General features: G+C 47.3%; 1 protein-coding gene across 1 annotated transcript in view; it reads right to left on the bottom strand.

Moving 5' to 3' along the window:
* Positions 1-2,091: 2,091 nt before the first annotated feature.
* The window catches only part of LRRC26 (leucine rich repeat containing 26), a 30,396-nt gene continuing 9,066 nt past the window's right edge, over positions 2,092-23,421 (bottom strand). The window contains exon 2 of the mRNA XM_069609854.1: positions 2,092-3,147. Within this exon, the coding sequence (XP_069465955.1) occupies positions 2,840-3,147 (308 nt within the window). The 3' untranslated portion in view covers positions 2,092-2,839. The remainder of the gene's footprint in view (positions 3,148-23,421) is intronic.

The following is a 23,421-nucleotide window of genomic DNA, read 5'->3' as shown; positions in this document are numbered from 1 at the left end:
TGTACCAGAAATATGGTTCTTAAGGAGGGGTACAACATTTTGCCAGAAGTACGGATCATAGAGTTTCAGGGAGCTGCACTCAAGGAACAGAAAGAACTGTGGGTAAGGAAGGGATGCTCAATGTCCCAGACAGATACCTTATGGAGGCAAGACAACACAGGAAAGTGGTGATGACCCTAGCATTATTGAACACTGCATTGACACAATTGCTCTATCGAACACACACAGGGAAGGAGGTCATTGCTACACGCATTGGAGAAACATGGTTCTGTCCTAATCTGATGCAACACATGGCTGAATTTGTGAGCAACTGTTTAGTCTGCCAGCAGTTTACAGCAGTGCATACCTTGAGAGTGGTGAGAGGAGCCATACCAAGACCACTAGGTCCATTCCAGCATTTACACGTGGATAATGTCGACATGATCCAGGTCTGCCAAGGGTACTGCTACATGATAGTGGCTGTATGCCCATTCTCCAGGTGGATTGAGGCCGGGCCCTGTTCACATGCTGACACCCATAGAGTGGCTAGATATTTAGTGAGGGAGATGTTCCCAAGGTGGGGCATGTGTGAGGTCCTGCAGTCTGACAACAGCCCTCACTTCGCCAATGAAATGTTTCAGCACATTACAGCATTGTTATGTATTCAACATAAGTTTGCCTGTGTGTACCACCCGCAAGCAAATGGAATGTGTGAACACCTGAATGGACTCCTGAAGGAGTGCATTGCCAATACAAAGAAGAACACCAAAAATAATTGGCTGCACTGCCTACCCCTTGCACTGTTTGCATTGCACAACAAGCCAGGTCCAACCACCATTTAACGCCCCATGAGGTGGTGACGGGATGGCGCATGCATCTTCCCCTGGCTCCTCCCACAAGAGAACTGAATGACGGTGAGAATAGTGCAGATGTGTTAGGACAAGAGATGAACGACTTTTATTTCTGTGATATCATAGTACTTCAACTTCAAAAATAAATAGTTGTAATATGAATTACATATTTTTAAAAAGAAAAATGTTAAAACAGTCCCACACCCACACACCCTAAAGCGGTACCTTAACTCATTACGAAATAATATAGTTTTAGTATGAAAATGTGCTTGAGCCCATCACACCCCAGAAATTCTACACTTAAGCCCATGTTAAGACATTTCCACTTTTGTTCTCAGCTTTTTAAACCTATCTATTGTGAGCTTCTATTAAACTGCTCCCTTTCTCTCATCGAATGCTGTGTCAACAGATACATGTACACTATAGGCTGCTTGCGATTTATGATCTTTATACTTTATCAAATAGTAAATACTGTGAAATACTATGACCCTAGGGTTGTGCCGCTTAGGAGGGCAAGCTAGTCTTTGCTCTCTAGATGTTTAAGATGTCTGTGCCTGTTCTGTGACATACATGCAATCCAATTTGAAAATCGGTGAGAAAGATTTTGGGCACCGGGTGGATTGGAGACTGTATGGTTACTATAGACTCTAGACTCTGCCCGATAATCCTGGGATGGATTTGCAGTTTACAAATTCTTCAGAATCTCATTAAGGATGCCCTCTTTGCTGAAGACTACACTTTCACGTGTTCCCTTTTGGTGTCTTTGGGTATGGTCTACTGTATATAGCCCATCGGGATTTTTGGGAGTGTACACAGAAAGCTTATATTTGTACCACTGAGGGGGGTCACCAGATAACTGATGTCACCAGGGAACCAATAGTCCAACCCGGCCTTTATTTAACACCCTAATGTTATTCAAGGGTTGTAGTCTTTGTTCACACCAATTGAACCTGTTGGAGTAAATGTCTGTGTTACAATGGTTTGTTTCCCCAATGATAAGGATCTTTTCAGTGACTCTAATTGTATGGTCTGTGGGTAGTTAAATAGTATATAGAACTCTTCTACATATTGCTTCTGCAGTCAATATATTTAGTCTGTGCCCTAGTAACGTGATGTCACTAATGATGCATTTCATTTTTTGTATTTGTTGTTGATGAATTACTTTGGCAGAGAATTCAGGTAATTGAAGACTGAAGTAAGTTATTAATATTTCCCGTGCCTCTGAAGTGTGTGTTATTGTTTGTTTTTTTCACGACTGGTGCTACATTTTATGTCCCTCTGGGGGCACGATACCTGGAAGCTACTCCAATCTGTTTCCCTTCCAAAATGGGTTTCCTACCCAGGTGTGAGCGAGATCATTTATGGGGTAGTAAAGTAGTCTAGCCACAGGTACCAATTATGTGCCTCTAGTTTAGTATAAATTATACAGGATTTCAATAATGGCTGTCCTTGACTCTTTAGCTTGTAACATTCGAAGATAAGTTTTGAAACAATCCAGAAGAACAAGAGGGCTCCCCCAATAAATTCCTGCAGAGACGTTTGCAGATGGCTTCAGACTAGAAATTCTGGGACTCATGAAGCCAAGTGAACATCCTGAAGCTGGTGTCAAGTTGAACTCTTGTCATGTTCCACCGAACAGAGAGATACGGCGTATCGCTTTGCAGAAGTAGGGCAACTGCTCTTTGAATGTTCCAAAATTCACAGTTTAAGCTTGGCTCCTCTGTGCCAGCCTGTGGTCTTGGTCATCAAGGGTGGGATGGTGGAATACACAGGGTCCACAGAGGTTGGCTGTTTCTGAGGACTCCTTTTGTGGTTCTGTCAAGCAGCTAGAATTTCCACGGAGCAATCAACAGAAGCCATCCTCAACTGACAATCTAAGAACGTACCACCATTTAGGTTGCTGCATCCTAAACACCGCCTTCTGTTCCAGAAGCTACATACGGGCCTTCACCAGATATTTTTATTAACTCTTAACCAAATTACAAAAAGGCCTGCAGGCCTTAATGGTGCTAGATGGCTTTATTTGTTTCCTCGTCATCGATGACAACTCTGTTGACGTAAGCACCAATTTTTTTCTTGTAAACATGTGGCCTGGTTTTGTACTTAAACCGCAAGCGATTATAAGCAACCACTGCCAATGAGCTAATGAAACAGGCAAAGATGCTGCACATAAACAAACCAATTCCAATCAGGAAAATAAACAGGTAGTCATGCTTTGTGAAGTTCTCCAGGCAGCGCCTGAAATGGTTCTTTCCAATGGCCAAGACTGGATATTGATCCCGATTTCCAGGCAGGCCACACCGTATAGCTTCTTTTTCTGAAAGATAAAGCAGGCAGAGACCTGGTGAGTCTTTTGAGCAAAGTATACTGAAGCAGGCAGAGTGCATGTGCCTCCTATACCTACATTATTTTATTTGATCTTTTACAATATGAGCATTCCAACAGAGGCAATGATGTCCTTTTTAATGAATTGTAATGACTTCGATGTTATAGTACATATATGTAATTATGCCAAAGCAGCTTTTATGATAAGAAAGACAGTTTTACATGTTTTTAGCCATCTGAATAGATGTTTTCGCGATTGCACATTTCGTATGGAAAAGCGTATTTGAAATGTGATGTACTGTATTGCATATTTTCTAGTTTTGTTATACGGGCAAAACCGAATAAAATGTAATCGACAGACTGACAACAATTTTCATTTAATTTCTAAATGTCGCATTCTACTTGACTTTGCTGATGAGTGGGGATAAGAATATTCTCCTCTTCCGCTTTCATCTTTAATTGTGTGCTGTAACTGTACTATAGCCATGCAGCGGCAGTCCAGGATCTGTAGAGAGGCTGTCAAACGCACAGAGAGTATACAATGGAAGCCTATATTTAAGTTAAAAGACAGCTATTCACACCCTAATCAATTGTCAAAGACTTGTAAAATGTGATCAATAATAGGGCAGGTATAGAGAAGTCCCTTGGGCTACAGTAGTGGCTGTGCAACCTTCTTTAATGCTACACTTCCTGGATCCAACCCCTTAAAATTAAAAAAAAAACAGTGTGTCTTCATTAAAGTCCATCTGCTCTGAGTGGAGATGACTCTCAGAATCACCCCTAACCTATCCCACAGCCATATGCCATGATTATTATAAGGGGTGTCTTAGAAATAAGATCCCCTCGCCTCAGGTTTCGCATGTTCATCCACCACTGCAGTTTTCTCCAGATATCTGGCAACATAGGGATCAAATGCCAGAAATCCCGAGACACCAGATTCCAATTGACCTCACTGTCCCTTACAAGTGGCTTCAAATGCAATCTGGCCAAGGGACAAAAAAACACTGTGGTCGCTCTGACCCCATGCACACTCAACCAGTGTTTAACCAGCGCTTTTGATCTTCCAAACAAGGCTAACAAACATACCATCAACCTCTGCATTCTCAGTGAGGAGGAAAGAATACCCAAGTAAATTTCTGTAGATAGCTGCAGTAAAGCCCAGCTCAGAGGGTTCTTGGGACTTCTTCGAGTAGATCAGCAAGCTGAAATCTAGCAAAAGAACTGTTCCCATGTCACTGGGCCTCATTACGACTGATGCGGTAAGGCAACAACAGCGCCGGTAGTGCTACCGGTGCCGTTGTTGCCATGCTGCAACATTATGAGTTTGCTTGCGGGTGCTGCTCTGGACACCTGGTCAGACCAGGCATGCAGAGCGGCAACCGCGAGCAGACCAAGATGGTAGCAACGGTACCGTTATGAATGGTACCGATGCTACCATCCTCCCCATTCCCATTGAGCCTTATGGGGCTCAAATGGGAATGGGGACGTACCGGCACCGGGTCCCGCGAAAGGGAATCACCAGGCCCTCCAAGGTCGGAATGGCCCGGTAAGTTCTCCAAACTCGTAATGAGGCCCACTGTGGTGCTCAGCCAGTAGACTCGGTCCAGGCATAACAGCTGTGCTTCGGGGTGAAGTAGTGCAATCAACCGAGTCAACCCCTTGGTGAAGACTCTGGGAGGTGTGTACATTCTGCAAGGAAAGGTTTTTATATTAGAACACGTGGACCTGAGCCTCGAACAAGAGATATTTCTGGTAGTTGGATACAAACGCGGTAGTACTCATTCTGCAGGACTCTGGATGTTAACATTTCGTTGGGACAGGCAATTGGAATTGTATTGAAGGGTTTCTATCTTTAAAGAGATTGTGCAAATCCAGGTGTTTCAATTATTCTGGTTCAGCATCAATTGAAACTCTCCTGATGGCATTTCTACTGTGTTCTTTCCTCTATCCGAGGCCCTGGTGCAGTCAAACTGTACAGTCACACTGGTGAGTCATAAGCGGAGCCAGTGGAAAGAAAATGAGGTCTACCGGGTAACCATGTCAAAGAGCCTACACCACCCAATTGTCTACCACTGACCATCGCCAAACCTCCTGGAAAATAGCAGACCAGCATGTGGCTGGAAAACAGACTGGGCCCTGGATTCTTGCACAGTAAAAGTTGCCGAAGTGTTGCTGAAGCTTTCCGGGAGTCATCTGAAACCTAGATGTATACATTCAGCGCAGCTGCGGGCCCAGAGGCTACCTACGGCTTTAGTCTTGATGAGGAACCCGTAAACACAGATGAGAATGAAAGGCTAGAACCCAAATATATGCAAACTCCAATTTAGATTAGCACTTTAAAAGGAAAGGATGAGTTTTGATTGCTAAGTGACGTTTTAACAATATTATCTTGCTTGGGACCAAACATCTGTTCCGCTAAAAGGTACATGAAATAATAGGAGTTTCTGACAAATCTGCTTCCACTCCTAGAATCACATGCTCCTTCTACTTGCTAGTGCAGCCGCCCCAGTCAGTGAGTGTTACCTCTGTCATAGAAATGAAAGTCATATCTGACACATGTTCAACCTGGCTTTCTGTAGATGGTAGACAGCCAACACAGTGCACCGTCATTTACTTATCAATATAAAGTGACTGGATTCCTTCAACCGAGTTTTTCACATAAAGCAGCATATATTTTTGCAAGCACAGACAAATTGGAAGTGGAATACCTCCACTTCGATATCATATCTACCTTTTTGTCCACGGAATCTCTAGGCATGTATTGTCATTGCAGCACTTTCAGCAAAGTTCGGAAGCATAGAATCCACTCTCAAACAATCCATTCATTTTGAATCAGTCTCAATTGCTATTTACCTTTGGTCAGCAAAATCTTTTACTGTCGTTAGGGCCCCTCTAAAAGGGCCAGTTTAACCTATGGAGCTGTAGGGAGATGTGAGTCTAACATCTGTGGAGAAAGAGCCCAGGTTTCTGCAGGAGCACTTTCCAACCAATGAACCCAAAGAGAGAAAGACCCCTGACGATGGGGGAGCTGGACTCACAAGGTAGGAATGAGAGGAAAGGAGCTGGGAAAAGAGCACAAGGGGGAGGATCGCAGGTCAAGGAAGCGGCGGAAGATAAGGCGGAAGAGGCGTTGAACGCCCTAGAGGAGAGGAAGAGGGGAATAGCCCACTAATAAGTATGTGGCGAGATAGGGAGAAAGGAAAAACACCCCAGGAAGGGGACAGCAAGAGGAGAGGAGAAAGGAAGGAGGGAGGAATCCCTAGTAAGGGTATAAGAAGGTGAAGACCAGAGGGGTGCAAAGGGAAGGTGCTGCAGATGCGCACTAACTCTACAGGCCAGGGAGAGCGTCAGCAGTTATGTGGCAGTGCACTGCGGAGGGGTCAGGAGTTCAGAGTACGGCACACGGAAGAGGTGAAGATAAGGCAAGAGGGGAGAGAGATGCCCCAGGAACGAGACTGTGACAGAGGTGTGCCGCAGGAGGGACTAGAGAGAAATCAGAGAGTCGCTGAACTGGAGTCAGCAGTTCTTCCCCTGCAAGCACAGCTAGCCGACCAAAGACCGGGCTCTGGGTGACCCTCACCCTCTTACCGGTGGTCGGCCCTATTTGGAGTCCATCAGTGGGGGAACCTCTGGACTTAAACCATCCAGAACCAATCAAGAAGAATAAGGCAATAACCACACGACCGTTGGAAAGAAGTCAAATAGTGGGTGACTACTGGCCCCCAGGGATTGCTGGGTGGAAGGATCCAGTCTTTTATACTGTTCAATTCATACAATCTCACTTGTTTATAATCTGAGGAGAAATCCTGCTGCCATTGATCCACCATCTTCTCCCAACCCGAGGAGATCCCACCCTGGTCTTGGAACCCCTTTGCTTTTGTTATTTACAAATACGATACCTTTTGGACTGTCACCTCGGTCTACGCATCTCATTGGTCCACACTTGGCTTTGTTTTCAGGATATCCCCACAAAAGTCATTGAAATATGGTGTATATTTACATTCTGATACCTATGACAGACTCGGTGGTAGGGAGGAGAATAATCGAAAGAAAAGCACCTTAGCAGTGGTGTGTGCTAGCCTCATCCGTGTTTAATATATTTTCCCATGGTCTGGATTCAGAACTTAAAGCTGAAAGTATCAATGTGCCCAATATCCCAGTATACTGGTGCAGCTTTTGCTTTCGCCAGAGGATGCTTTGTGTTGGCAGCATCGGCCAGCGCTTAACAAAAGTGTCTCACATCTGTTCAAACTTTCTGTGCAGCGAGGGGCTATCTGCTAATGTGTCAAAATGCTGCATGCCCACCTAGGCTTCACAATCGATTTGCTCATTTCAGGCTGGCTGTTCTTACTTTGGTAGCATGTGGCCAGAATATCATTCTCAGGTATACAATTTTTAGATCTGGCTAGAGAGAGAGCTTTACTTTGATATGATATGATATGATATGATATGGCATTTGTAACGCGCCTATACACAAGTGTTTCAAGGCGCGACGAGGCAGGGAGGGGGGAACAAGGGGAAGACAGACAACGATCCTACTAGGCCAGGTGTCATTCAGACCGCGCAAGTGCAGGGGTAGGGTGAAGGGAAAAAGGCAAGGGGAAGGGGAGGGGGGAAGTGCAATACAAGTAAGTAGAGTAAGTAAATAAATAGGGCCAGCTGGTGGCAAGTGCAAGGTAAGTGCAGACAAGTGCTGGGAAAGGGGGGGCTGTAGGGATACAGAGACAGTCCCTCAGTGCAGGGGTTGCCAGGGAGGCAGTGCAAGAGGAGAGTGGCTGGGCCCAGGACCGAGGTCGGTGAGAGTGGCCCAGTTGCAGATTCGGTGCAGATTTAGTCGAGAATTTAGCAGGGGAGAGGGAGAGAGAAAGCAGAAGCAAAGAGGAAGGTTTTGAGGTGCTTCTGGAACCGGAGATGGTTCTCCTCAAGTTTCAGGAAGGCAGGAAGGCTGTTCCAGAGGGAGGCCCCTGCCACGGCGAGAGATCGACCCCCAACTCGTTGCTTCGAGAAGCGGCTGACCCTGAGGGAGTTGGAGATGGATGAGCGAAGGGCTCGGGAAGGAAGATATTTAGGAAGAGAGAGTTGAAGGTATTTAGGCCCCAGGCCCCAGAAGGCCTTGTGGACAATCCAGAGCGTTTTGAACTTAATCCTCGCAGCCACTGGGAGCCAGTGTAGAGATTTCAGTCCTGGAGAGATACAGTCCCTGGGCTTGAGGCCAAGGACAAGTCTCGCAGTTTTGTTCTGGATGAGTTGCAGGGGGAGGAGAGTGGAGGCAGGCAGATTAAGATAGAGGCTGTTACAGTAGTCCAGCTTCGAGAGAACCAGGGCTCGGGAGACAGTGAGCTTCTGGGGGAAGGAGAGGAAGGGAAGAATACCTCTGAGGAGGTGCAGCTGGTAGTGTGACTTCTTAGAGACGTCAGATATATGAAGAGAGAAGGAGAGTGTGTAGTCGAAGATGACCCTGAGGTTTTTTGCCTTGCAGGTAGGAGCAGGAGGAGGGCCAAGCGAGGCTGGCCAGAGAGCTAAAGGGAAGGAGGGAGTGGGTGTGCCGATGAGTAGAATCTCAGTCTTACTGGCATTAAGGCAGAGGTCATTGGCTGCACACCATTCCTGGATGGCAGACAGACAGTCAGAGATGAGGGAAGGAAAGGAGGAGGCCGAGGGTAGCCTGAAAATGAGCTGGGTGTCGTCCGCATAGCACTGAAAGTAGGGGCAGAGAGCGGCGATGCTAGCTTTGGTAGCATGTGGCCAGAATATCATTCTCAGGTATGCCATTTTTAGATCTGGCTAGAGAGAGAGCTTTAGCTCCCTGGGACAGCTATTTTATCTTTATAAAGATGGACCTTGGTGCCAATCAGCTTCTGTGTTATGTCATGTTACTTCACATTTATATAGTGCCTTATGTATCATTGGTATGATCTCAAAGCGCTGGTAGGTTGCATGCCTTCTGGAACCGTAGTTCAAGTCAGGAGAGAGAGAGAGAGAGAGAGAGAGAGAGAGAGACACAAGGTGAGTGGGTGCACCAGATATGCTATCAGCTGGTGTGGCACTTGCATGATAGCTGCTTGTTAGCGGTAGGTGTGGTGGTTGGGAGGTCAGGAATATGTGTTCATTCTGATTGCTCACCTAGCTATGTTTAATTAGGATGATGAGGAGTGTGTGGCGGGTGTTAGTATGAGAACAGCTGTACCGAATGTGTCATAGTATCGCTGTGTTGAAGTTGAGTGGTGGTGTATAGGAGAGAGTAAGCGTAGTAGTGTGATATGGTAGTGTTCAGTAAGGCCGTTCCATCCACTCCATGCGTTCCGTACACGCATCCATTCCATGTACTCCATCCGTTCCATCCACTGCATCCGATCCATCCACTGCATCCGATCTATCCACTCCATCCACTCCATCCGATCCATCCATTCCATCCACTCTATTCGTTCCATCTGCTCTATCCGTTATATCTACTCCATCTGTTCCGTCCATTCCGTCTGTTCCATCCGCTTTGTTCGTTCCATCTGCTCTATCCGTTCCATCTACTCCATCTGTTCCGTCCAATCCGTCTGTTCCATCCACTTCATCTGTTCCATATGCTCGGTCCGTTCCATCCACTCTATTAATTCCATCTACTTTATTCGTTCCATCCACTCCATTTTTTTTATCCACTTCACCTGATCCATCTACTCTATCTACTACATCTGTTCTATCCACTCCAATCCGCCCCATTCGTTCCATCTGCTATATCCGTTCTATCCATTCCAACTTTTCATTCAGCTCCATCAGTTCCATCCACTCCTTCTGTTCCATCCACTCCTTCTGTTTCCCCCCACTCCATCTGTTCCCACCACTCCATCTGTTCCATCCACTCCACCTGTTCCATCCGCTTCATCCGTTCCATCTGCTCCGTGTGTTCCACTCACTCCATCAGTTACATCTGCTCAATCCGTTCCATTCATTCCATTTGTTCCATACGCTCCATCTGTTCCATCTGCTCCATCCGCTCCATCTGCTCCATCTGTTCCATCCACTCCATCTGTTCCATCTATTCCATCTGCTACATCTGTTCCATCCACTCCAACTGTTAAATCCACACCATCTGTTCCATCCGCTACATCCATTTCATTCACTCTGTCCGTTCATTCATTTCGTCTGTTCATACATTTCGTCTGGTTCATCATTTAATTTACTAGTCTTTCCATCCAATCCATCATTTAGTCCTTATCCATATAAACTAGTCTATCCATTTTGAAGATCAATTTCATCCTACCCATCTGTTTAGCGCTTTCCATCCATTCCATTCTTACTGTTCATTCAATCCACTCTGTGTGACCCACTCCCTCCGTCGATTACATCTGCTCAATCTGCTCCATCTGCTTCATCCGCTCAGTGTGTTCCATCCGTTCCATCTGTTCCATCCGCTCCATCCACTCCATCCGCTCCATGTGTTCCCTCCGTTGCATCCACTCCATCCGTTCCACCCATTCCATCCGTTCCATCCACTCCATCCCCTTCGTCCGTTCCATCCGTTCCATCCGTTCCATCCGTTCCATCCCCTCCATCCGTTCCATCCCCTTCCTCTGTTCCATCACCCTCATCCTTTCCATCCCCTTCCATCCATTCCATCCCCTTCCATCCGTTCCATCCCCTTCATCCGTTCCATCCCCCCTCATCTGCTCCATCCCCTTCATCCGTTCCATCCCCTTCTTTCGCTCCATCCCCTTCATCTGCTCCATCCCCTTCATCCGTTCCATCCACTTCATCTGTTCCATCCACTTCCTCCGCCCCATCCACTTCCTCCGCTCCATCCACTTCATCTGCTCCATCCACTTCACCTGCTCCATCCACTTCATCCGCCCTATCCACATCCACTTCTTTCGTTCTACTCAGTTTATCTGTTTTATTTACAGTGGCCGTTTTAGTTTTCCATTTTCTCAGTGGGGTCTCTGTGCTGGATTGGTATTTTTGATTCAGCAACTTTGGGTTTCTGTTTATTGCGGGTGTTTTTACAGTTTGTGCTAAGAGTCGATTTTAAGGGAAGAGGCATGTTTTCAGTAATTTGCGGAAAGACATGAGGTCTTTGGTGAGTCGGATGTGGGGTGGAAGTGAGTTCCACAGAGTGGGGCCAGGGCTGAGAATGATGATCCACCTAACCTGACTGTGTTGGTTTTTTGTATTACTAGGAGGCGGGCAGAGCTTGATCTTACAGTGCGCGGTGGATGATAAGGTTTTAGTTTGTCCTGAAGGTTTTGAGTTCCGGTTTTATGCATTGCTCGGTGAGAGATGCCTTAGGTTTTGAAGGTGACCCTTCGAGCAACCGGGAGTCAGTGGAGAGTTTTAAGAGCTGGGGAGGTGTGATCTCTTGGGCCAAGTGCTAGTAGAAGTTTGGCTGCACCATTTTGTGCTCTTTGTAGTTCAGTCAGGTGGTATGCTTGGACTCCGAGCTAGAGGGGGTTAGCATAGTGCAGTCTTGACATTACAATTGATGGCCACGGCTAGTCTGTTGGGGAAGGAAGGTATGGAACAATACACCTAAGAGTTTTGAGGTGGTAGTGGTAGGACTTAGAGACATTGTTGACTTGGTGTGAGAGGGTAAGGTCAGAGTTAAGAGTGCATCCAAGGATTTTTACGGAGGATGAGGTTGCCGGGGGAATTGCCCATGGATGACGGCCAGGGTAGAGGGTGCGGGAGAAGTTCTGTGTTGCCGCACACCATGATTTCAGTTTTGGTCGGGTTTAAAAGAAGGTGGTCTGTGGTCATCCAGTGATCAATGTCAAGGAGGCAGGCAGCAAGGTCGGGCCAGCAGCTGGGTAATGAGTTATGGAGTTTTAGAATTAGTTGGGTGTCGTCAGCGTAGTTGTAGCACAAGATATTGTGTGAGCGGATTATTCATGGGAGGCTGGACAAATATAGGTTGAACAGGAGGGCTGATGGGCATGCTCCTTGTGGAACTCCGGTATTGACTGGTCGGGCGGCGGAAGCAAAGGAGGAGAGTAGGGTTATTTGGTTCCTAGTGTTGAGGAAGGATGCTATCCATTTGAGAGCGTTTCCACAGATTCCTAGGGAGCGGAGGCGGTCGAGGAGGATTGAGTGGTTGATTGTGTGGAAGGTAGCGGATAGGTCGAGAAGTATTAGTGCAGCGCATCCCGCAGAGTCTGCAGTGTTTTTAAGGTCATCCCAGATTGAGGTCAGGGTGGTTTTGGTTCCGTGTCGGGGTCTGAAACCTGATTGAGCAGGGTCTAGGAGATTGTTGGCTTCAACAAAGGCATTTAGTTGGGAGTAAGCGGCTTGGTCGATGAGTTTAGCAAGAAACCTGGTGTTTGAGATGGGTCGGTAGCTTTTGGGGTTGAGATGGTCGATGGAAGTTATTTTTAGAAGGGGCTTGACATGAGCAGTTTTGAACGCGTCGGGAAAAATTCCAGAGGAACGGGAGTCGTTTATGATGGTTCTCGCATATTCTCCTGCAGAGGTAGATGCAAATATTTCTTTGAGGCTGGGCAGGGGTCTAGCGGGGAGGCGGATGGTTTCCGGGTAGAGAGAAGTTTGAGAAATTGGTCCGTTGATATTGGAGTGAAAGAGTCGAATGCTGGGTGGGTTGGAGTTGCAGGCAGTGGGTTTACAGGAGGGGTGGGTGGATTGTGTGGTGAGTGCAAGAGGGCCAGTTTGTTGGTTAGAGAATTTGTTCTTTCCAGAGCAGTGGTGTACAAGTGGAGAGAGAGTGTGTCGCAAAGAGATTGAGAAGGGGTCGATTGGAAGGTGGTACATGAGATGCATGTCTGAGTGAATCTCTGATAGAAATGGTCATTGTGTAGTAACAAGTGACACTGTGTAATTTGGGGGAAAGTTAAATGTTGCCTGCAAGAGCTATTTTTCTCTACTCTACCTAGTGCATTGATGTTTTTGTTCCACCCATGTTCTGCTTTTATGTGTATTCTTCTTATTTGTTGTAAAGGTACCATGCTGCTCCATGATGCGTTGGCTAAACACTGACACATATTCTTTTTGACCATAAACATAATGCAAAATCGTATCACTCCACCACAAATAAGAACACATGCTAGAGTTACAGAAGGAGACCTGCAGCCTGAAATCTGCATGAAAATGAGACCACGACCACAGGTGAGGGCATAATGGTGAATGTTCTGTTATAGGAGCAGCCATCTTGTAGAGGCCAGAGAAACCTTTGGGGGAGAGGTGCAGAATGCTGTTTTAAGCCATTTCTTGTTTCCACCCTGCTTCATACATAAATGTGTTTCGCACATTTGTGTGTGATCACTTTTTCCATTATTGAAGATATTAATGCTGCTTGCTATTTCTTGTTATTAGAACTGCCTTTTAAATGTTTGTGGCTGTCATTGTATGAATAAAGACTACAATACTGAGTCTCCCAAAACAACGATTATTTGCTTAGACATTCAGAAAGTGCATTTATTTGGCTCATTACAACTTAACTAAAACGCTACTTTCACAGATGCCATCTTGGAATAGTACAAGCCTGACACTTATCCTCTTCATAATTGTGCATCAGCTCCTTGATAAGTGTTCAATTCACTCTCCGTTTTTCTTGTGTATGATGACTGTAATGTAACCATGCATTGCAATGAATGAATCTCTGCTTTACGTAATGACACAGCATTTTCGCTTACAGATCAGTGTCTATTGCAAGATAATTTAACTGTTTTACAAGATTGGGGGATGATCAGGGATACACAGAGGAGAATCTTGGAGCTGAGATAAACTGGGGCAAGCTCATGAATACACTAAACACAATATCTTGAACACACTGTTTTGATGGTGTGGAAAACAATGCATTTTAGTCTCTAAGAGGCAAATAGAAGTGTTTTTACTGCATTCTGGACAACCTGGAGATGATTCAAGTGATAGTCTACGATGCCATCATATAAAGCATTGGCATAATCCAGATGGGAATTGAAAAGAGAACCCGCAACTATGACCTGATCACCCCCAGGTAAATAATGGCGAGCCCGACTAAGTAGGAGGAAGCAAAAGAATGCTAATCTGACTACTTGATTAACCTGACTGGTAAGAGAGAGATCAGCCTCCCAGATCACCCCAGATTCTTGATCTGACTAGAAAAAGAGGAGGGTAGTCCGAACAAAATCAGAGGAAAACATACACTGTTGGCGTCCTTCCACAAATGTTTAGGCCCCAGAAACATCACGTGCTACTTGGAAGGGTTTAGTTGAAGTCCATTCTTAGTCTGTAGACGCAGAAGACCTGGATTCACCCTCTTTTGTCATCCCTGGCTAATTAACTGATCCTGACATAATCATTTAAATTCCCTGTGGCTCAGTTCCATTATTTTGGTATAAAGCATTGTATAATAAACTCGACTGACCAATCAACAGTGCACGCTTTCCCAACTATCAGGATAATACAGCTCTGCATTGCTGCCCATAAGACGTGCCAGGAGAGGTTAGTAGTGGTCAACCTCGGACCCTTGTTGGTTTCTCTGTGCTATTATTCTCCATGTCCCTTCCCCTTCCTGCATCCTAACACGTGAGCGAAGGAGAGGGCCTCACACACACATGGAATAACGGCCCCGCAGTGAAGGAACCAGGGCCTTTATTCAGAACGTGCACAGGGGTTGTCCGATTGCGACAGCTTGTGGGGGCTCCCACTGCACCGCATGTTAATTTGGGGTTGGGGCGCGCACGGGCATGCTCAAGCAATGGGGAAGAATGTCAGAAAGGGAGGGTCTTCCATCTTGCGGGTGCTGCCAAGGGATATCAGCAGTGCTGAAACTGCCCGTAGGCACATGCCGTCACAGTTTCACTTTGGGGGAGTTATGCATGGTGCCTCTAGCTAGTAGTTCGTTGTGCAATGGCACTGTGATGTGTCATGGTCCCCTTTAAAATTGTGTTATCACTGGATGACGATCAACTGTTCGATATGTGTTCATGGTGCTGCCCAAATAAAGTTAATTTGCAAGGCGAAGTGCCATAGCACGAGCAAGCAATAGTCCCGAAAAACAGGCAAATAACTGGATTACAATTTAATAATCGAGAAAAACGGGCAAATATCTGGATTACAATGGAATCGTCCTGAAAAACGGGCAAATAACTGGATTACAATGGAATCTTCCTGAAAAACGGGCAAATATCTGGATTACAATGGAATCATCCTGAAAAACGGGCAAATAACTGGATTACAATGGAATCTTCCTGAAAAACGGGCAAATATCTGGATTACAATGGAATCATCGTGAAAAACGGGCAAATAACTGGATTACAATGGAATCACCTTGAAAAACGGGTAAATAACTGGACTACAATAAAACTAATTTAACTGGAATACAGTGGGTGATCCACCTGCAGAGCATTAATATTCAATTACTCCTATTCTATCCTTACAATGGGTGTACATTGTTATGCTTGCACCACCAGTGCACAGGGGTCCAGGCTCACCATTGCTGGGGGCACCCAGCCGACACCTAGGGACAGGGGGGGCACCTTGTCAGCCGTGGTCACACGGGCTCACCATGTCCTCGGGGCACCCAGGCCATCACGCCATACGCAGCCGGAGTTGCCAAGCAGGGGCCCCAGCGCACACATGCAGAGTTGCCCTACAGGGGCTCTGCTATTACAGGTGGACAGTGTTGGCTCGCAGGGGCATTGTCGCCAGGATGGGCCCTGCAGGGCAAGCCCATCTGCTTCACAGGCTGGGCTGGTGCAGCGCTGTAATGATCACTGGAGGCAGGAGTACGTTGGTGTTGACTGTTGAGCGGGAAACCGCTCACCGCTTTTATTCTGTGTTTAACATGGCCACAGACATGTGACACTAGCACAAGTCATTATCAGGGACTCATTACATTAAAAGGGCGCAACATTACATACCTCTCCCCTGCGACCCACGCAGATAACAGCCCCAAAACAGCAGGTAGGGTGACCAATGACTACTACTCGACACCAGAACAGTAGAAGAAGGCGAGTCGAGCAGGGCTTATGGCAGTACAGGCCGGCCCACCCCAAGTGACTTCCTTGAGCTTAAATACATTTTCAAGCCATTGACTACAAAACATGGGCCAAGCCCTGCTTGCAAAGAAGGAAAAAAACCAACATAAAACCCTAGCCTGGCAGGAGCCAGACACCATCTGCATTGCCTCCATGTCCCTCTTCCTCATCCCAGTACTTACCTTTGAGTATGCCCATGCTCACAGGAACTCTTTTACAAGCTGGCCTCCTCTGGCCACTCCTCTCCCTGGAGGTATAACCTCCCACTTTACCACTACACAGCAGTTCTTTTGTCCCTGCCGGAACTGTCAGATCCTCTCTGTGCCCGGCTCTTGAGGGGCAACGGCTGGTGCAGGGGGGGGCCTGAGCCGGGCTTGGTGGCTGTGGGGTGCTGGTGTTCCTGCCGGGCCCCCTGCGGGATTGTGGCGTCTGGTGGCTGTTTTGCCAGTGTCCTCAGGCAAGCGGAGTGTACCCCTTGGCCTCCTGGAGGTGTTACACCTTCTCACTTAGGGCAGGGGGTTCCGTGCCCTGCCCACTGTGTCCAGTAAGTGTGCTGCAGTGGGGGGAGGAGGTTACGGGGCCTCTGTCCTCCCCGCACCTTGTTTTGCGCTTTCTGGCACGGTGCTGGCTTTTTCACAGGTCACGGCCCACCGGCTTCCCGTGTGGCAGGGGTCCGCTGGAGGGGAGCCCGCCTCTCCTGGCCACAGTGTGTTGGGCTGTGTCCTGGTGGCTCTTCCTCTGGGCCTTCAGTTTGCATGTTGCGGCATTGGTGGCGCAACGTGTACGCCGCCTGGGGGTTTCCCATGCCTTTTCAGTTTATTCTGGAGTGCAGCTCGCCGGGGTGTGTGCTGTGTTTGTGTCCCTAACATGCTGAGAAGAGGAGACATACTGAACCTGCCTTTTCCTCCAGGGTGGATAAGAGGTCAAAGGTGGCTGCCCCTGCTCTTGGTTTTTCTAGTAAGGACTTTAAAGCCATGTTTAAGGAATCCCTGGCGTCCCGTGCTGCAGGACATGCTGCATCTGGGCCTGTCCCTGTGTCTTCCTCTTCTGGTTCTTCTTCCTCTTCCTCAGATGCTACTGGGTCCTCCCTTTCTTCAAAGGATGAGGAAGCCCCTGAGAAGTACTTGGACCGGGATGAGGTCCAGCTGGTGACAGCCAGATCTACATTGCTATTGGGTCTCAGGAGCCTTCTGTTGTGTAGCAGGCAGCTGAGCCATCTATTCGGCAGTATAAACATTTTCCCAAACTGGGTCAAACTCACGCTTTGAAACACTGATGTATAGGTGCGTTATAAATGCCATATCATATCACTGATTGTTGACATTCGGGACAAGATCCTTCGTGAGAGGGACTGGTTGGAACAGATCTTCATGCCCTTGTTCTTGGCTAAGTTGTAACCCCTCAGGGGCGAGGAGTACCGCCTGCCTCCTGCGGTGGAGGTTAAAGTCATTCTGGCCAGCCTTGTGGGCAGTTCCTCAATGTCTGCGGAGGAGGCTGCTGTCAGGGAGCTGGTTGATCGGAAGGTTGATTCTGCACTCAAGAAATCCTACGTAGGGTCTCATCTGGCTTTGCGGGCCAACGCCTATGGGTCCTATGCCGCGGAAACCATGTTGGCTGACTTTAGGAATCTGCCTCAGTCCTTGGATGATGGCACTGACTGTTCCCAGATGCAGCGAAAGACTGAGTTCATGTTGCACCTGTTTTATGATGGTGTCCGGGGGACCGCTACGGCCATGGGCGACATTGTCTCTGGCAGGCACCATTGTGTCTTCGGGATTGGAAGTCTGAGGGGTCTCAGAAGCCTGCTGCTTTAAAACTTTCCTTTGAAAGTTGAAGGTTGTTTGGTGACGCTCTGGAGTCTAAAGTTCACTGGGTATTTAAAGCGAATAAGCATGCACACAAATTGAGGAAGAAAGGGGCTCCTGCATCTGCCAGTGGTTTTCGTTCCCCTTGCATGTCTTATGTTCCTCGACCCCAGATGGATCATAAAAAGCAGGGTTTCTGGGGTCCTTTCCATCATCCCAGATCCGCCCCCAAATACTCAGAAGCCCTGATGCTCAATCTTGGCCGGTGGGGTGGGGGTGTTAGTCTCTGTTTTCTTGGATCTGGGACGGTTGGACTCTAACTCCTGGGCTCGGTCCACGGTTTGCCTGGGATACCGGCTGGACTTTGTTTATCCTCCTCCAGGGGTCCAGTCTCCAGGTGACTCCTCTGCACATGGACCTCCGTTGCTGGGTTGCCTTGGGCTCTGTCCTCCAGAACCTTCTTCCGAAGTGGACCGTTGTCCCGGTGCCATTGGGCTAGAGGAGGACTGGCGTCTATTCCCAAGTGTTTCTGGTCCCCAAGCCAAGGGGGCTCTCCTTTTGTCTCATCATCAACCTGTAGAATCTGAATGACTTGGTTCAGTCTCAGCGCTTCAAGATGGATAACCTCCAGTGCGTCATCCTGCTGGTATCATGAGGGGTTTGGCTGGTTTCCCTCGACATACAGGATGCTTATTACCATGTCCTGATCTTCCGGAGTCATCAGCAGTTCCTGCGGTTTTCCATGGGGCAGGATCACTTCTGATTACGGGTTCTGCCCTTAGGTCTCAAATCTGTGCTTCAAGTCTTCAAGAAGCTGCTGGCTCCCCTGGTGGAGTCTTTACACCTGGCCGGGATTCAGACATCCGCCTATTTGGATGATTGGTTGATCCAAGCTGGATCCCAGGCTCTGGGTTGTGGACCATCTTCATCTTGTCTGTCGTGGCCTTGTCTGGTGGGGTTTTTTGCTCAGTCTTCCAAAGTCCCACTTGTCACCAATTCATGAGTGCCCAGTTCTGCACCCGGGAGGGATTGGTTCGGCTCCCGCTGGACAGGGCCTCCCGGCTTCAGTCGCTCCTGAGGATTCTCCGGTGTGGGTCTATGGCTTCGGCCACAGACCTTTTGTGTCTCAAAGGTCACATGACTTCCTGTGTCTTTGTAGTCCCCTGGGCACGGCTGCATTTGAGATCTTTGGTGCATCATCTGCTTTCCCATTTGCACCCGGTGTCCCTTCAGTACAACTCATTGATCCCAGTCTCCTCTGCCCTCTGGACGTCTCTTCACTGGTGGTTGGTCAGGTCCCATCTCCAGAGGTGTGTGCCCTTGTCCCTGGCCTTGCCGATCATTCTTACCACCAATGCCAGTGGCCTGGGCTGGCGGGCGACTCTCCAGGAATTGATTTATCAGACAAAATGGTCTCTTCTGAACTTGGGGAGGTCCTCCAATTGGAAGGAGTTGGCTGCTGTTTGGCGGGCTCTGGTGAACTTCTGGCTTTTACCCTTGGGGAAGGATGTTCTGGTTCGGACATACACTACTGCTGCTCTGGCTTATATCAACCATCAGGAGGGAACGGGATCCCGCTCCCTTGAGGATCTAGCTTTGTCGATTGGGTTTTGGGCAGAGGTTCACCTGGTCTCCTTGAGAGTGGTCCATATGCGGGGGGAGAACAATGTGACTGCGGACCATCTCAGCTGGTTATTCTGAAGTTGTGTCAGCGGTTCGGGATTACCTGTGCAACACTCAGCTTTCACCGTTTTTGTTCCCGGACTCCGTCCCCAAGGGCATGGGGGGTGGACAATCTTTCCTTGGTCTGGCCACTGGAACTTCTTTATGTCTGTCCTCCGATCCACCTGGTTCTGCGGGTCATCAGCAGGATCTGAGTGTCCCCGGCGGTATTTGATCTGGTGGTCCCTTTCTGGCCTCGGAGGGGGTGGTTCCTAAATCTTCTGGAGATGCAGTTGGCTCCTCCGTGGGTGTTGCTCAGTTGGCCATTTCTCTTCAGGGCGGGTGGTCCCCCCTTCTCCTCTCTCAAACGGTGGGGGTCTGGAAACTGAGAGGAGGGGGTCTGCAGGAGTAGGCCTTTTAGGCTGGCAAGTCCATAGGGCGCGTCGGTCCTCTATGCTTGAGTCTTACGACCGACATCCTGTTTTGGTGTTTCCCGAGGGGTGTTCTGGTGCTGGTCTGTGGGCTGCCTGACATTTTACAGTTTCTCCATGAAGGATCTCAGAAGGGGTTGGCTGTCTCTACCCTCTGTTCCCAATGGGAGGCCAATGGGAGGTCATTCGGGCCTTTAGGCTTTCCTGGTCCTCTCTGGCTGGGGGGAGTCTCTGGTCTTGAGGCTTCTGAATGGGGTGGTGGACTCTCATTCCTTGGTCCTGGTTGGTGATCCTCCTTGGGACCTTCCTTTGGTCCTGGCTTTGCTGCAGAAGCCTCCCTTTGAGGCCCTAGAGGATGTCGAGCTGAAGTGGTTGACACTGAAAACTACCTTTATTTATGTATTTATGTAGTAATGTACTTATTTAATTGCTTTTGGCTATACAAATCCTTTGCAATAAACAGCAGAAGAAAATACCATAAAAAAACAAGTACACATTTGGTTAAAATAAACACATAAACATAGTGATAAAACAGTACAATTACATGTTTGCTAAAAATCTACATACATGATGTTAAAACGAGATTAAATCACTTTTAAAACAAATGATACGATAAAATGAATACAACCAATTAATTAATAAACCACACGAGTGATGCATTTTTTAATAGAAATATCCAGTGAAAGTTTGTTACTGTTTAAAATTCTAGCCCAAAAGTACTCAATGTTTAAAAGATGAACATCATGTAGAAAGCGCCTGAAGAAATGATGACGTAAATCTGCCAGTACAGGGCATGCCATGATCAGGTGAAAAATGGTTTCAGCACTTGCTTCACAGTCCCTACACACTCTGTCTGAGCGCAGCGTGCCCTGTCTTACGCCGACCACCTCTCTGGTCGGGAGTAGGTTTAATTGAGAGCGCAGCATGTGTTAAATCTATGTTTCCTGGTTGCATGCTGCATAAGATAAGAAAGCAGAGCTTTAAAAGTGCTTGTCTCATATTTAAGATGATAACAAAGGTGATCATTCCTGGCTGCGTCCCTGTTCCTAATCCAATCAAATTCAAACAAATGCCTTTTGGTATTAATTGACTGTACCCAGTCTCCCAAGACTTTGAAAGAGCTTTTGAGGAAAATTGTATGTAAATCGTACATCAAAGAATTTTCAGATGGCTGCATCACAACCTTCAGTAATTGCAGTCTCCTCCAATCGGCACGCACCTGAAGAGAGATCAGGCCCATCTCATGTTGGAGAAGTGCAATGGGAGTGCCCTAAGGCAGTAGGAGCAGCCTCTTCAGTAACATTGATTCAAGTCTGTCCCAATGATTTGTTAAAAGGCCTGTGTCAACCCCATAGAGCACGCGTGGAATTTACTGTTTATGGTAGAGTCTCCAGACCAGAAGAGCCGAAAATATCATCTACCATATTTTTTTGTCAAAGGCTGATAATTCAAAGGAATTGAATCTGATTTTGTTTTACATCTTCATTAGATCCGTTCGAGCTGACCGCCTTTCAAATATGTCAACTCCTAAGTATTTGAAGCTGGAAACCACTTGCAAACGGGTTTGGTTAATAAACCACTTAGGTGCTGTCTCTTTTTTTTTAACTCATTGATGTAAATACTAAATAAGAAGGATGCAAGCATGCAACCTTGACGCAAGCTGCAAAGTGTGTTTGTCCATCTAGAAAAGTTGCCATCCTGATCATATCGAACTTTTACTTTGGTGTCTGAGTGTAAAGCAATTAGCATACCAATCAGTCCAGGAGGGCACCCTAAATCGTGTAATATTTTCCACATGATAGAACGATTTATTCGATGAAAGGCCTGGGTCATATCTAAAAAGACACAATAAAAGTCCCTCTTTTCATGGATTGCCTTAGTCCGTAGTAAATTAATTGCAAAACAGTTGTGAGATGTATTTAGGCCTGAACTAAAGTCAGATTGATATTTATCGATACAACCATTGCTTACAGCCCAGTGTTCCAATTCTCTCAAAATCAGTGCCTTTTTGATTGTGTTGCTTCCGCTCTTCGTTAGGGGGAAAATCAGGGCCTTCCTGTGCCAGCATCCATTTCTGGTGGTCCAGGAGGAGACTTTGGTCCTGCGGTGTGACACTTCCTTTGTGCCTACGGTCTTCTCTCGGTTCCATTGGTCTCAGGAATTGGTCCTTCCAGTTTTCTTTCCTGATCCATCCTCTCCTGAGGAGGAAGCAAGGCAGGCTGTGCTTCTGCCATTTAATTCCGTAGTAGGACAGTTGCCATGGTAAAGTTTGCACTTGCGTCTCCTTTTACAGCTCTGGTTTAGCTCATGCCAGCTCTTAGTAGTTATTCCAGTCGTGCTATTAAACGTTTATGAGGCATTGCACAGAGATCCCACTGTCGATGTTGATCTGGGTCTTTGTGGGGAGATGCATGTCGATGTGTGTGTCACTGAGCGTGGGCCTGCTCTCTTGCATGAGAGTGTGTTTTTTGTAGATATGACAATGTATCAGCACACCTCATGCATCTCCCGGGGCTTCAAGCAGGGGGATGCGGTAAAGACAGGGCATCCATGACCTACTGGGAGCAGCAGTGAGCTGGGACCACAGGTGGTGGTTCCAGGGAGCAGAGGCGATCCACGGCCACCATGTAGCCCATCACCAAGTGAATGTGAGGAATTGGACCATCCGCATGGTGGATGTGCGTTAACCTGGGCTTTTTTGAAATTTTCTATAAAATTGAATGATGGTAGATCAACCTCTGGAAAATGTGTGGGGCTAATCTGCACACATTTTCCTATGCTCACCGCGTGACCTACACATAGACCTGTGTACTCTAGGTGGACACATACTACAGGTGCAGTCCTCCCTGTCACATTTAGTTGGAATTTGACACCCATGAGTATATCAAGGTATCTCAAAAGGGGAGGGCAAATCCTTCCTCTTGCCAGGGTCATCATAATTAAATAACAAAGGCTCCATGGATCTATCCCATTCTTTGTTGGCCCTGCTGGTGGCAGTGATGCATACTGATGAGAGTTAATTTAAGCAGGCCCACAAGAGGCTTGGTCACAGGGCTAACAAAAGACAGGAAACCCCAAAACCTTTGATATGCATCTGTGTAGACCTGAAGCCAGCTTCCACCTCTTAGTGTCAATGACAGTGAGCTGTCATGTCTGGTGCATGTGTTTACTGTAGGCAACCCCCGCAGGGGAACCCCATTCAGAATTTAGGAGTATGTGATTTGATGGAGACAGAAAGTCTGTTCTCACCACAACTTCAAGGGAGACCTTCCTTTAGTCAGGAACCACAGAGAGCTCAATTAACCAGATAGACCCTTTGATCCTCAACAGACAGGAATATAGGTGGGACTTAGTAGTACATGATTTCACCTATTTACCTTTCCTGTTGCAAAGCACTCTAGTTATGACCCCA

This window comes from Ambystoma mexicanum, chromosome 8 (genome assembly GCF_040938575.1).
Source record: "Ambystoma mexicanum isolate Mex_15411 chromosome 8, UKY_AmexF1_1, whole genome shotgun sequence".
NCBI classification, from domain to species: domain Eukaryota; kingdom Metazoa; phylum Chordata; class Amphibia; order Caudata; family Ambystomatidae; genus Ambystoma; species Ambystoma mexicanum.
This window is presented reverse-complemented; position numbering and strand designations above follow the sequence as displayed.